The 15,545-nt window shown below is 40.6% G+C and overlaps 1 protein-coding gene across 2 annotated transcripts; it reads right to left on the bottom strand.

The window, feature by feature from the left end:
• Positions 1–1,706: 1,706 nt before the first annotated feature.
• Positions 1,707–15,116, bottom strand: LOC138921744 (melanoma antigen preferentially expressed in tumors-like). 2 transcript variants are annotated; one of them, XM_070256905.1, is made up of 5 exons: positions 14,970–15,116; positions 14,038–14,147; positions 6,210–6,512; positions 5,153–5,755; positions 1,707–4,292 (listed from the first exon to the last, which is right to left on the bottom strand). In XM_070256905.1, exons 3-5 carry the CDS (start codon positions 6,497–6,499, stop codon positions 3,779–3,781), a joined length of 1,407 nt encoding a protein of 468 aa, XP_070113006.1. In that variant the 5' UTR covers positions 6,500–6,512; positions 14,038–14,147; positions 14,970–15,116; the 3' UTR covers positions 1,707–3,778. The 2 variants fall into 2 exon arrangements, with proteins under 2 accessions (XP_070113006.1, XP_070113005.1); XM_070256904.1 differs by having other exon boundaries at positions 6,210–6,509.
• Positions 15,117–15,545: the final 429 nt, after the last annotated feature.

Below are 15,545 nucleotides of genomic sequence, written 5' to 3'. Positions count from 1 at the left end.
GAGAGACCTGACCCTCCTTGGAATTCAGTCTACTTGGTTGCCCTATAATGACTTCAGCTCTCTGATGGGGTCAAGTAAAATGAATGTGCAGCTTCTTTGGCTTTTTCTCCTTGATAGGGTGGGAATGATGCTCTTTCCAGCTTTCTGCAGCTTACACGAAAGTGGAACTCCTCACTCTGAAGCTTCCTTCTCTTTGAGACTCTCTTACTCTACTTTATTGCTTTAATGGGAAGTAATGCAGCAGTTCTAGTTACCCAACGAAATGTGCTTTTAAAAATGAGTTCTAAGTAATCAGGCCTCCCACAGGAAACAAAATGAATTCCTGGGCTTCTGTCAGTCTGTGTTTGTGACCCTAACAAATAGTAATAGAGGACTTCTGTGTAAAAATAGCAGTCAGTTCTTTGAATGTCTTACGATATCTTCCAAAGTTTTTTTTTTTTTTTTACTTTTTATTAAGATTGTGGTAGTTTACAACCTTGTGGACTTTCAGTTGTACGTTATTGTCAGTCATGTTGCAGGTGCACCACTTCACCCTTTGTGCCCTCCCCCCACCCCCTCTTTCCCCTGGTAACCACCAATCAGTTCTCTTTGTATACATGTTTAACTTCCACCTATGAGTGGAGTCATACAGAGTTCGTCTTTCTCTATCTGGCTTACTTCACTTAACATAATACCCTCAAGGTCCATCCATGTTGTTGTGAATGGGACAATTTTATCCTTTTTTATGGCTGAGTAGTATTCCACTGTATATATATATACACCATATCTTCTTTATCCAATCATCAGTTGCTGGTCACTTAGGTTGCTTCCACGTCTTGGCTATTGTAAATAATGCTGCGATGAACATATGGGTGCACGGGACTTTTGGAATTGCCAATTTCAAGGTCTTTGGATAGATACCCAGTAGTGGGATGGCTGGGTCATATGGTATTTCTATTTTTAATTTTTTGAGAAATCTCCATGCTGTTTTCCATAGTGGCTGCACCAGTTTGCATTCCCACCATCCAAAGTTATTTTTAATGATCCTCTATCTGACAAATCATTTAGATCATTCTTCCAATCTGCTGAAAGCAAAGAATTGGGAACCACCAATCTTGCAAAAAAAATGTCTAATCATGTCATTCATGTTGTCAACAATGCACCAATAATGTTAGTAATCACTCCTCTGCTTAGTGCTATAGAAGTTTTCACCTCTATTGTGGTTTCTAAGGGAAAGAAAAGGCAAGGCAGGTTCGATAGGTTTAGGATTAGCTAGTTTGAGTATTTTCAGCGGGCACTGGGGCATATGGCTTGTCCCTGGTGGTCTGGTACCTGTGCGTGGGGTGATAAGGGCAGGGGAATAGTAGCCCAGAGGGTAAGAGCCCTGGGAGAGCCCATGAAGAAAGTGATTGGGGGGTCAGGGTTCTGTCTGGGTTGGTGTGCATGAGAAAGGCCTGCTCACAGGCAAGCAGTTTACTATCTCTAGGAATTCCCTAGCCTTGGGAGGGGCAGTCTCTCCAGTGTCAACAAGTCCCCAGATGTCAAAACATCACAAAATACAGAAAATAAAAGGGCGTGATTAATACAGAAACTAAACAGAAACAGCCTCTGCCTGCATGGAGCTAGTGGTCTAGCGCCATGTTGTCCAACAGAAACATAAAATGAGCCACATCAAAAATAAATAAATAAATAAAAACCAAAAGGAAACGTCAAAAGCAACAAGTGAATTTAATTGTAATAGTTATTTTATTTAACACAAAAGTAAAAGCAAATTATAATTTCAGCATGGAAACAATATAAGTAAATTAATTTTATACTTTTTAGTAAGTCTTTGAAACACAGTGCATTCTTTCAACGTGTAAGCAATATGAACAGATGATCAATTCTGCATTCTTTTTTTCTTACAGAGCCTTTGTGCTATCGTTTCAACAAAACACAATAATGCCATGTGTTATCATTTCAACAAAGAAACAACATACACAATTCATTTATTACTTATTTTAACGTTTGTCTTTCTAAGTCAGAAATGCAGTGTGTTATCACAAAATGGAAATAAGAACAAATTATTAACTACATTAATGAATAATTACTTTTTACATCCTTTTCTCTAAGTCTTTGAAATGTAGTTTGTTACCACTGCAAGGTGTAAGCAATAAGAAAAAATAATTTTAAATTATTTCTTTCCTGAGTCATTGAAATGAGTGTGTTATCATTTCAACATGGAAACAATATAAACATATCATTAATTACTTTTACGTTCTTCTCGCACACTAAGTCTTTAAAATGCAGTCTGTTTCCATTTAAACAGGAAAATACAATATACAAACTATTAATTATTTTCCCTTCTTTTTTGGGTACTAAGTCATTGAAACTCAGTACGTTATCATTTCAACACGTAAGCAATAGGAACAAACTATCAATTAATTTTACATTCTTTTTTCCCAATAGGTCTTTGAAATGCAATGTTTTATCATTTTGACATGTAAACATACAAACAGATCATTAATTAGTTATTTTAACGTTTTTTCCTTAAAAGTCTTCGAAATGCAGTGCTATCGTTTCAACACGTAAACAACATAAGCAACTTCATTTACATTCTTTCTTCTTTACTGTCTTTGACATGCAGTACGTCATCACTTCAACATGTAAACAATGTAAATAAATTACCAGGGATTCTACTTCGTTTGTTTCTTACTAAGCCTGGGATGTACAGCGTGCACTTAACACTTAAGAGTACATGACATTTCAGAGTAGCCCCACTTCTAGTGCTCAGTAGTCACATATGGCTAGTGTGTCCCACACGGAACAGTGCAACTCTAGTGGAAGAGCAGAGGGAGCAAATCCATAAGGAATGGTGTAGACCATGAAGGAAACGTACATGGTACATTAAGAGAGAGCAACAGCAGAGTAAAGCTACTTAAGTAAGGAAGTAAGAGAAAATCTATCTGAGGAGGTAAACATTTAAGCCATGACCTGAGGGTTGAGCAGCTATCCAACAGCATCAAGAGGCCAGCATGGATTGAGCACAGTATGTAACGGAAAAAGCGAAAAGAAGCTGGAGTTTGGGGGAAGAAATAATTTTCCTAAATGCCCTAAGAAAGAGTGGAGAAACTGAAAAATCACAGGAACATGTGTACTGTGAGTGGTTTGAGATCAGGGACTTTATTTTTCTTAGCACGTGAAACAGTATCTACATCGGAACAGATACTCAGCGAATGTATGTGAGATAAGGAATAACTGAGCCAGGGGTCTGAGACCTGAGAAAGCGGGCAGCCACAGGTTGATGAAGACACCAGTAGGTAGTGGGCAAAGTTTGTTTCCTTTTACTTGCATTTGGTTTCTCATAAGCAACCTAAGGCGATCATAACTACAAGATGTTTGCAGAACCCTAGAGGGCAAAGTTATCGGCTTCAACCGCTACCACATCCAGGAAGAGTTCCAATTGATCTGACTTGTGTCAAGTGCCCCTAAGTGGATAAACGGGCCAATCAGTGTGGACAGGGAGGTGATGTACCATGACCAGGTTACCTTACGTCACATACCCAACGCTGGGGTTAGTCACCAGAAGAGGATGTCGAGGGCCAGGGGCAAGAGATCCACAGGGCCTTTCAAATTCCTCTATTTTTTTTCAGAGTTCCTCTTTTATAGAGGTCCACTACTCAGTCAACCTTCCTATCCCCGGTTTCCTGGAACAGTAGAATTTTATATACGTGTCTCCACAAACTTGGGCTTCAGGAAAAACAGTGAGTGCTTGAATGGCCACACTTGAGTGTTGAAACACCTCCTTGTACTGTGGAAATCACTCAGCACAAGTGGTCCAGGTCATGTCGTCCCGCTGTACCGCCTGCAGCATTGCCTTCACCTGGGCCTGCACTTTGGCAAGTTTCCGTGGGTCCAAAGTGCCACGAAAATTCCACTGTTCATAGCAATGGACAGGCACAGGATAAACTACATGCTTCAGCTCCATCAAGGATGCCAAGTGCTGCAGAAGGCTCGTGAGCACAGGCATCGTAATGGGGTTGAAGGCAAAGCTAAGGACACGGAGATGGGAACATTGGCTCAGGGCTGGGAGGACAGCAGAGAGAGCAGAGTCAGTTATCAGGCAATTACTCATCTCCAGATGCTGCAGGGTGCCTGAGACCTTCTCCAGCAGAGTCTGGAAGGGCTCATAATCTTCCGAGAATATCTGGTTGTCACTGAGATTCAACAGCCTTAGGTGGGTGGCCTGAGAGCTCTGGGACAGGACAGTGACATCTCTGTCAGACAGGCCACAGAGAGGTAGACACAATGTATCCAACTGAGGCGGCAGAACTCTATACAGAGAAAAAAGAAAGGTTATTTCAGAAGAATGAGGATTGGAGCAGGGCAGCCAGCCCTGAATGAAACGTACCTAAGGCTCTAGAATAAACTAATTTGCACATATTTTGCAACAGTGGTTAATCATGTGGGCTTGGAAATCAGACTTAAGAGACTTGTGATGCTGAGGAAGTTACTTTTCCACTCTGAGATAATACAGGTTTTTAAGCTTTAAAATGTGTATAAAGGTAATTATTATACAGGGTTGTGGAAAAGATTAAGTGAAAAAAATTGGATGCACTTAGGATTTATGACCTAATCCATGGTGAATCCTGTTCACTTATTTAGTGGGGATGGGTCTGGGAAAGCAGCCAACTGTGGGTTCCCTTTGACTAGTTCCCAGATGACAAGTTCTCCATTCAGGGTCTAAGCCTTGGGGAAAATACAGGAGCAAAGCGAGTGGGCAGTGTTAGCTACTGTGGCCAGTCCATGGGGATGTGCATCGGCGCTACAGCATAGAGCGTTTCTCCATCTGAATGCCTCCCCTTCCTCTCTAGAGAGCTGTAAACTCCAACAGCAGAAGGACTGAGTCTTCTTCACCAGTACATTCACAGACTTATCACAGTGTCCGCACATGGTCGACTGAGTGACTGACTGAATGAAAGGATGAGCACGACTTCCTTTTCTAATCTTGTCTTTCCCCTCACCATGAGGTACCCCTCTCTAGCCTGGCCAGTTTCAAACTCCCAGCAGTGCCCCTGCTGAGGTGGAAGGAGAAATAGGTGACAAGGAGCTCAGGAATATCCAAGCATGGTCTCTTCTCCTCTTTTAACCATGGGGTGGTTCAGGGAACCCAGGTTCCTTCCCACTCCCTCACCTGAGCAGTTTGTGCAGTTGATCTGTGAGGTGGAAGAAAGACAAGATGAGCTTCTGGAGGTTGTCCAGCCGCCCAAGCTGGTTGAGAAAAGTTCTGAAGTTTTTCCTCTGACAAGATTTAAAGGCGATGTTATACAGACTAAGGCTGTCCAGGTGGATCGTCCGAGCCAAAAGGGTGGTGACTTCACTCAGATCTGCCTCACCCACATCCAGGTGATCAACGCATCCCAGATCCAGAAACTGCAGGATACTTCTGTGGGCAGACATTTTATCAATCTGCAAATCTCTGCAGCAGAGGTGCAAGGACCCAACGCTCTGCTCAACCTTACTCCGAAGGAAAGAAAGAAATTGCTTTGCTCTCAAGGTATCACTGAGGGAAAGGTCCACTAACAATTCCATGGGTTCCTGGGCTGACTGAAGCTCAGACTCTGAATTAACAATTCCAAGGCACCTGACACTATGCCGGGCTTCTTCTAGTTTAAGGATAGAGTGACGAGAATAAATACAACACTGAAAACAGAAAGGGAATGTGGTCCCGGTCTCCAAGCATGTTGTCTCACAGTCCAGGTCCTGCCTTAAATCTAGGATCCTCAGTTTTGGCCCCCTGTAAGGAGAGGAGGAGACAGAACACATGAGAGGTAGACAACTTGAATATCATCCAGCAAGTTCAATGATGGGAAGCAGGAAGGAACTCTTTATCCCCAGTTGTCATTCCACATACCATTCACCAAGAAGTTCTTTCCACACAAATTTAGCATCTTTTATTCTTTTTCCCACACTTTCTTCACCTCTGGTCCTCCACAGTCTCAATACCCATGTCCTTCTTCTTACTCAGGAGGTAAATCCAACCACAGTATCCTCAATCACCTCTATTCTATAATCAACTCTGTAAGACACTGGAGTCCCTAAGGTGACCCCAAGTGTTGGAACAATAGGCCCACAGAGATCCTCAGCATTCACCATTGGCTACTTTCGGGAGACTGTTAGGTATTCCCCTGCCCCAGGCTCCAGCATACCCTCCTGCTGACTCACAATGTCCCTATCAGCTATAGTCTTACCAAGAGGAAGGGCTCCGGACAGGGGGGATCTGCAGACCATCAATCACGGCTTCCACGATTTCGTAGTATGACTCTCGTACACTCAAGGTCCCAACATGGAGACAGCGAAAGGGCCAAACCCTCACCATTGCCGTTAGTATCTTCCTATGCCCACCCAAGAAGGCAGCAATGAACAATGGAACAAAGAGGTCTCTTGGGAGTTCTTCCAGGGCCCGGATAGCTGCAGGCTCATTACTCAGCAGACTCCTTGCAGCAAGCTCGAGCAGTGTGGCTGTGGCCTTTTGGTGCATCTTCGTAAACCTGCTTCGGGGTGCAGAATATTTAGAAATCCCGAGAAGACACCTACAATCTGTTTGCCTCCAAGGTTAGCAATGGACAAAATATTTATCGAATAAATATATAGTGAATCAGACGGCCACCTCAGATGACCTCTACTATAAAAATAGACTTGTGTGTGTGCCTAAGCATATATGTGCATACACATACACACATACATAAATTTACGTAAGATAAAATGCCATGAGAAATCAGAGGTAAGCTAGCAGAAGACAACGTTGACCACCTAGCTGCCTTCCTCCCAACATTTCCTCCCCAAAGACTACAAACCAAGAAGAAGGAAAATGTAAACCTACATAAAATCCACACCCTCATCATTGCTTTAAAATGGAGAGAATGCCAAAAGTTAAAAATAAATGTGAGGAAAAAAAGAAAAATCATGAATTCCTGGCATACAATCTGTCACATCCCCATCACTAGGCTCTGTGGCAAAGCAAAGACAAACCAAGAAAAGCCACAAGACCCGCAGAGTGAGGAAGATGGTGAGGGGCTTAAAGCTGATCTAAAACTACAGCAGAATGACTAAGCACGGAATAAGTCTGAAAATATTAAAAAGGTGTCTTGGAAGATGAGAACAGGGACTACAGGGAAGGGACTCCAAAATAGGAACACTGAAAGGGGTAGGGATGATTTAAGGTGCAGTCTTTGAAAGACATAACTTCTAGGAAAGAATAAAGGCAAAGAGGAAGGGAGAAGTATCTTTCGGCATTTAGGTAATGATGGGGAAAGGAAACAAAAAGGAAAAATTAAGGATCTTGCAAGACTAAGAGAGCCACAAAATCAGAGCACTCACAACTTCTCCCTCCATCACCAAAACAACCCAAAACAATGAATAAAAGAACTGGACTTTGCTATACTGGCAGGAAATGACATCATTAAACTAGGAATCTCCTGAAACAACCCAATTTCATACAAACGAACAAAAGGAAGGGGAATACCACAGAAAAACATGGCAAAAAAAAAGGACAAGGAAGCAAAATTTCACACATATTTAACAACCACAAAGCAGGAGACTGTAAGTCAACACTCCAAACAGAATTAATTATACTCAAGCAAGCATTCGAGGATATGAAACCTACCTGGAATCAGAATATTTGTAAAAATCTAAAAAGAGAAATGGACTAAAAAGAAAGTCTGAAGTAAAGGTTTTATATCCAGCTGGGCTGTGCCTCAAATATCACAGCCTACAGAAAAACAGTTTTTCAACACAGAGGAACTTAGGAAATTCTGTACGCCTCAGCCCTGCCTGAGGAATCTACTAGAGCAGTGGTCTGCAAACTGTGGCCCATTGTGCCAAATCTAGTCCACTCCTTGATTTTGTAAATATAGTTTTATTGGAACAAAACCGTGACCAATCATTTACATACTGTGCATGGATGCTTTTGCACTACAATGGCAAAGTTGAGTAGTTGTGACAGAGGCACTGTGGCCCACAAACCTAAAATATTTTCTGTCTGTTTCTTTACAGAACGTTTGCTAGGTAATCTGAAAGATGAACCGGGATTGTGATCCCCCATGCAATGACAGAAAAACTTCACCAAAATATCTGATGGTGAGCATTTTACACCTAATACTAAAATCAAGGTGGAGGAAAGGGAGGAAGACTAACGTACAAATGCTTTATGTTGTGAAAAAAACATAAATTGCACCACTAAAAATGAGAGAAAGGAGAGGAGTAGAAGAAAACAGAATAAAATTTTTGTCATAGCTCAGTAGGCGAGTGTTAAATGACACTGGGGACAAAAAACACAACGAATGGACCACATAGTAAAGTGTTAAGAAAACAGGGGGTTAAGGATGATTTTTAAAAAAGCATTAAACAGGACAAAGAACATGTCTTAACGATAAAAGCCAAGATTCACAAGGAAGATATAACACCTAGGAATATCTACGCACCAAATAACACAGCACCCACCTCTCTAAAGCAAAAGGGCAAGGAGATTTAGATAAAAACACGGGAATTGTAGGAGTACACCAATCTCGGTACAAGACAGATTAAGTGATATAAAAGAAGACTAGGGATATAGAAAATCTAAAGAACATAATCAATAAGGCAAACTACACACACACACACACACACACACAGACATTCTGAAACTAGAGAATACATTTTCTTGGCAAAAATCGATCATAATTGTCACACAGAAATGACCTCATTAATTTCCATCAAGTAGAAATATCACAAACAATCCTCTCTAATCACAATGCAAAAAAAGTTAACATTACTAACACAGACCGAAAAAGGAAAGGCCTTTCTACCTGGAAAGTTTTTAAAAGCCTCTGCCAAAAAATGTTGAGTTAAAGAGGAGACACAAACTGCAGCTGTAGAAATTTTTTTAAAAGAATGAAAAGCTACACATCAGAATCTATGGGATACATTTAAATCGGTGATCAGAGGCAAAATCAGAGTACTAAATACTTCTATGAGTAAAAATGAAAGAAGGAAAATAAATGAATTAAAGTATGGCCTCAGAAAACTGAAAAAGAAAAAGAACGAAGTAAAGCAGGGGAAAGAAATAATAAATATATAAGCAGAAATGAAGGAGATATAGGATAGAGAAACAAATGAAAATCTTGTTTTTTAAAATAGACAAGCCACTAGCTAGCTTGATAAAGGAAGAAAGAGATCACAAATACACAAAGTAATAAATGACAAAAGATAACCATTCAAACAGAGAAAAGAAAATAAAAGAGATTAGTTTGCAAACCTCTATGCAAATAAATTTGAAAATCTACACGAAGTAGATAATTTCCTGGAGAAATACACATGGCCACAATTCTACTTCTAGTGTTAGAAAGCTGAAATTAGCCAATTTTCATAGAAAAAATAAAGTAAGTTATTAAGGAATTACCCCCAAGACGCATCTCACTCGGATGGTTTTACAGGTGAATGCTGGTAAATCATCAAAGATCGGATACCACCAATGCTCTATAAATTATTCAAGAGTATTAAAAAGGAGGGAAAATTTCCTAACTCCCTTTATGAAGCAAGTATGACACTGGCCGGTCAAGTGTAGATACAAAAATACTAAATAAAATATTAGCAAACACCCAACAATACATTTAGAAATTAATATACTGTGACCAAGTGAGATTTATCCCATTAATAAAAGGTTGGTTCTACGTTAGGAATTCCATTGATATCATTCACCACGGTAATAGAGTTAAGGTCAAATATCACATGATTACCACCATAGATGCTGAACAAACCTTTGGAAAAATTCAATACCCATTCATGTTAAGGAAAAAAGAAAAACCTCAACAAAATATGAATCAGAGGATGCTTTCTTAACACGAGAAAAGATATATCATTAATTCCTAATGCCAGTATTTTACTTAATGGGAGACCACTAGCGGTTTTCCACTAAGGTTGGGGACAAGGAGAGTGTGCCCAGTATTTCGTTCCTATTCAGTCTTGTACTATAAGTATGAGTCAGTTGACTACAGAAATCCATAAGATTTATAAGACCGCATAACAAAAAGTAAAGCCATCTCTCTGTGCAGATGATATTATAGTATATCTGTAAAGCCCTATAGAAACAATGACAAATCAACTGAATCAAAGAAATCAGTAAGGAAAACAGACATAAAGTTAACATACAAAAATCAGTAGTCTTTGGACACACACAGAAACCACTTGGAGAACACATTGATAGAGAAAATCCCATAGACGATAGCAACAAAGAAGATTAAATGCGTAGGAATAAACTTAATCAGAACACCTATATGAGGAAAATTTTAAAAATACTCCTGAAGGACACAGAAGAACCCTGAATAGACGGAAAGACATTCACTGTCCTTGGAGAGAACAACTCAGCATTAAAAAAAACGTCAATTCTTGGCACCAGCCCCATGGCAGAGTGGTTAAAATCGCGCACTCCAGTTCGGATCCTGGGCGCGGACCTACGCACCGCTCGTTAGGCCATGCTCTGGCACCATCCCACCCAGAAGAACTAGAATGACTTGCAACTAGGATATACAACTATGTACTGGGGCTTTGGGGAGAAAAACAAAAAAGAGGAAGACTGGCAAGAGATGTTAGCTCAGGGCTAATCTTCCCCCCTTCCCCGCAAAAATGTCAATTCTCCCTAAGTTAATGCATAAATTTAATACAATCTCAAAAACATCAGCAAACATTTTTATGGAGTTAGACCAGTTGATATAAAGTTCATATTAAAAAAAAAAAAAACAAACAAACATGCAAGAATAGCCGGAACATAAGGGAAAAAGAAAACCTCTGAGAGGGGAGTACTGATACCAGACATTAATGCATACTGTAAAGCCTCTGTAATTTACAACATTGTGGTTCTGGTACATGAACAGACAAGTAGCCCAATGGAATAGAACAGAAAACCCAGAAATACACTCAAGTACATGTGGAAATTCTAGTATATGATAAAAGGGCATGTAAAAGCACTGGAGCAAAGATGGACATTTAATAAACGGTGCTGGAACAATGGAGACATTTGGCAAAAAATTAAAGTAGGTCCATATCACACACCATACACAAAAAACAAACTGCAAATGGGTTAGGGATCTAAACATAAAAAGTGAAGCCGTAACAAGGTCTCGAAGAAAATATGGCAGAACTCTTCTTTAACCTCAGTGTAGGGAAAGCCTTTCTAACTGTGACTCAAATTCCACAGGCAATGAAAGAAAAGAATGATCAACTTGACTACATGAGAATTTCTTGTGTATGACAAACACATCATAATATACATATTAAATAAATCAAAAGACAACTGACAAACTGGGATAAAGTATTTACGGCATACACCAGAGACAAATGGATAATATCCCAAATATATACAGAACTCTTAAATATCAAAGGGCAAAGGGCTAAAAATTCGATAGAAAACTGAGAAAAAAGATATGGACAGATAATTCACAAAAAAATATATAAAACGATCCTGAAACACACGATGAGTCAAAACTTCTCACAATCAGACAATCGCATATTAAAACAATGCCGAGATACCATTTCTCACCTACCACGTCGACCAAAGTTAAAAAAGCAGGGCAACACGTTAGTGAGACTGTGGGGGAACAGTCACTCTTACACATTGCTGGTGGGAATAAAAACCAGTGCAACCGTTCTGGAGAGAAACTTGGAAATACCCAACAAAAAAACATACGTACTTAACTTTTGCCCCAATAATCTCACTACTGGGAATATAACTTGAAGATGTATTTCCACCAATACAAAAATACTTATGCCCAAGGTTACTCATTGCAGCACTGTTTGTAATTGCAAAATGTTGAGAACAACTTAAATGCCCATACATAGGTGAGTGGTTGAATGTGAGTGACCCAGCCACACAATGGAGTCCAGAGCAGCTGTAAAAAAGAATGATGAAGCAACTCTATGGAATGATAAGGAGTGATTTCCTGGCACACCGCTAAGTGAAAAAGAAAAAGTGCAAGGATATGTATGGAATGCTATCCTTCGCTTAACAAACAAGGGCATAGAAAAAAAATACATGTATCTGCTCATTTGTGTGAAATAAATACAGGAAAGATTAAACTAGAAACTAAAGGGATTGGTTATCCACGGGGGAGTGTGGGAAAGGAGTGGAAAGAAGTGGGGGACAGGAAAGGGACAGAAGGCATGAGGAAAGAGTGACATTTCTTTGAGTAGACGTTTTTGTATAGCCCTGACTTTTTGAATCATAGTAACGTTAGTTAAATAAACAATTAAAATCTACCAGGATGTGGGGAGAACCCAAACTCAAATTCAAACACCAACAAATTAACCTAAGTATATTACAAACGAATATCTTAACCACACTGAAGAGGTGAGGAAGAACAGCTAAGCTAAGAAACCTGGGAAAACTGCATTCTGATTACATCTTTTGAGGCTAAAGACAAAAAGAACTGTACACAAATACAAGTTGGTAAATCTGTTTCTGACAGGGATATTGTTAGCATTTCTGCAACTACTTTATGTATACAGCAGGAAGTAAATCTTGTAGATAATGAGAGCCAGGCAAGAGAAAGAAGTTACAAATAAAGCTGGAAGGGACTGAAATCAGAAGTATCAGTACGAGCTCCTGGCTTTTAATATCTGTACAGATGGGTAGGTACAGAAATAAATGTAGATGTATCTGGAAGCACGGGTGTATACACATACAATATATCTCCTACTTTTGTGGATAGACACGGCCTAGCAGCAATGAAACCCCAGTAGCAATGAATACACATTGAGATATCAGTTTCTAAAATGTCATTCTCCAAGAAATGGAACTGGGGCTCCTTGCAGAAGCGGTTTGAATCCAGGGCTGCGGTGGGGGAAAAAACACCAGATGAACATGAACATCTTATAGTAAGGAAAGAAATATACAAAAGAAAAGGGTAGGGTCACGTCAAAAGAACACAGAACCAACGGAAAGGAAATCCCAATGACCAAAGATGGAACGATTCAAGGCACAAAATCAGTAATGATATAACTTGATTATAACTCATAGTAAAACATAGTTATTCATGAGTCAATACTGATACAAATAATTTGAAATACATTTTATAAAATAATTTTTATAAATAACTTGAAAATCTATAAATAAATGAATGAGGGAGAAAGGACAGCTTTTCAGGAGAACTCCAATGAATAAATGTAGCAGGAATGAGGAAAATAGAAAGTCACCATTAGGTAATGGATTATAAAAGTAGCGAGCAAAAGTTTGAGGAGAAACACGGTATTTTCATGGTCTTAAAGTACTGCCCACATGATATTTATCACTTACCAATGGGAAAATAGTACCATTACAATGGAGCAACATAATTGCCACCATCTTAATCAAGAGATCAAGCTGAATATCATCAGTAATACAACCTAAGGACATCACATACCCCTGACATGAGGCACAGAGAAGGGAGCAAAATCACTTTTGCAGTATTGTGGCATAAGACCTAAAATTAAGGCCCAATAACATGTATGCCTTAACATCTGGGGAAAATCCAGAGGGCCTCAAATGGCCTAACCACAGGTTCTCCTCCTTATTGTGCTTGCACGAATAAGGCTCCTTAGCCAAAGAATCTTCCTTATCACGGGAACTAGGCACTGTGCCTGCTCATCCCTGAGTAGCAGGTTTCAGTTCCCCACCAGCCCAGAGAATTACGCAGACAAGCCAATTACATTCTCCCAGGGGAACCAAGGGTCACTTCATCCTCTCGTTACTGCAAAGACTGCCCGCCCACAGCCCCTGCTTCTTCACTCGCTTCCAGAGCGTGGCACCCATGAGGCTCCACCTGGTGCATAGTGTCCTCCTCCCACAGGCTGTGAGTCAGTGTTACTAATAAACTGCTATGGATCTCACGTGTCCAGTGTCGGGTATGATGTGTTCAGCCACACCCATAACACTAGGTTGGAAATCCCTCCATCACTAGTGGAGTGAAGGGGAGAAGAATAAAACAGGTTATCTTGCCCAAAATGTCTGACTTCAATCTAATCAAAAGAAAACATCAGACGAAGCCAAACTGACATTCTGTGAAGTACCTGACCAGTATCTTCAAAAGCGTCAGGGTTGTGAAAGACCCAGGAAGACTGAGGAGCTGTCAGCCGGGAGGAGACTAAGGAGCAACGATGGCCAAATGCAATGCGATATCCTGGAATAGAAAAAGGACATTAGTGAGACAACTGGTGAAATTCAAAGAGAGTATCTAGGTTAGTCAATAGTACTGCATCAGCGTTAACCTCCTAGTTTTGATGATTTTTCTGTGGTTAGATAAGAGGTCCACATTAGGGAAATCTGGGTGAAGACTTTCTGTACTATCTTTTGCAACCTTTCTGTAAGTCTAAAATTATTTCAAAATAAAGAATTAAAAAAGACAAAATCAGTAATTACAGGAATGGTTATTCTATAAACGACACTGTTTAATGACAGTTTAACCAACCGAAATATAGTTAGAAGGATGGATAGAAAGATGGAAAAATGCTCCTATCACCATCATCCATTTAAAAATGAATTCCAACTTCTTTAGAGAGCCTGTAGTAAGAAACGACACTGTAGTCCTCTCCAAGATGTAGATGAATATTTTTTGGTCTTCAGGTGAGAACAGCATTTTTAAGTATAAAAGAAATGAAACAGAAACAGAAATATACTTTTATACATATATTTCAGTGTTTACGATTTAAAGTCTGGGATTCAAACCTAACCGCAAACAAAACTAAGATGCAAAGGAGAAACATAATTTCTTTTTAAGAAGAGAAAGGCTGAGGGATTTTAAAGAGGGAGCATGAAATGATTGGCTGTACAACTGAAGCGAATAAGACGTGAGGATAGACGGATGCATAGAGGGTGGAGAGGAGAACGGATCACTGAGCAATCCAGCTGGATTGCCTTGTTTATTAACCCCTAAACCTCGACCCTGGGTAATTTAGGCCACTATTAGGTTTAAGTTCTAGAAAACGACACTGTTGTACCTTACCTAACTGGAAAAAGAGTTGGGAAAAACACGGAAGCCATCCAAGACCTCGGCGGCGGCAGCCCCTGACCTTCCCTCGCGAGCTTCGCAGAAACCAGACCCAACCCTGGTCACGCCCGGCGCCTTCCTTAACGGTTCCTTCTCAAAGTTAAACTAGCCGGAAGAGGACTTCGATTGGTGCAGCTTAGGTCAGGTGACCCCCTTTCACTCAATCAGCTCTGTCCTGGGAGGCGGGGCCAGGCTCGCGGGGCCAGGCTCGCGGACCCGCCCTGAGGAACACAGTTCTGTCCAAGTCCGCAGCGGTTGAAAGGATTATGGTTCCGCGTGCGCCCCTCCACGGCTTCGATCTCCTTGCGTGGAAAGCGAGGCACAGTGTCTCTGCTTGCGGCCTGGGCCCTGGCCTGCCAGGGCTTCTACCGGGCCGGGTCTCAAACCCAGAGAAGTAATGTTCAAATTCGTTGGCTATGCTGCAGGAGGTGTTAAACATGAGCGGCCGCTTGACGACAAAAGGCTCTCCGATATTCGTGTCCCTGCTGCTCTGGTACATTAAACAAGGAGTCCAGACCCCACCAAAGATAG

This window comes from Equus caballus, chromosome X (genome assembly GCF_041296265.1).
Source record: "Equus caballus isolate H_3958 breed thoroughbred chromosome X, TB-T2T, whole genome shotgun sequence".
Lineage (NCBI taxonomy): Eukaryota > Metazoa > Chordata > Mammalia > Perissodactyla > Equidae > Equus > Equus caballus.
Note: the sequence above shows the minus strand (reverse complement) of the source record. Positions and strands in the feature narration are given on the sequence as shown.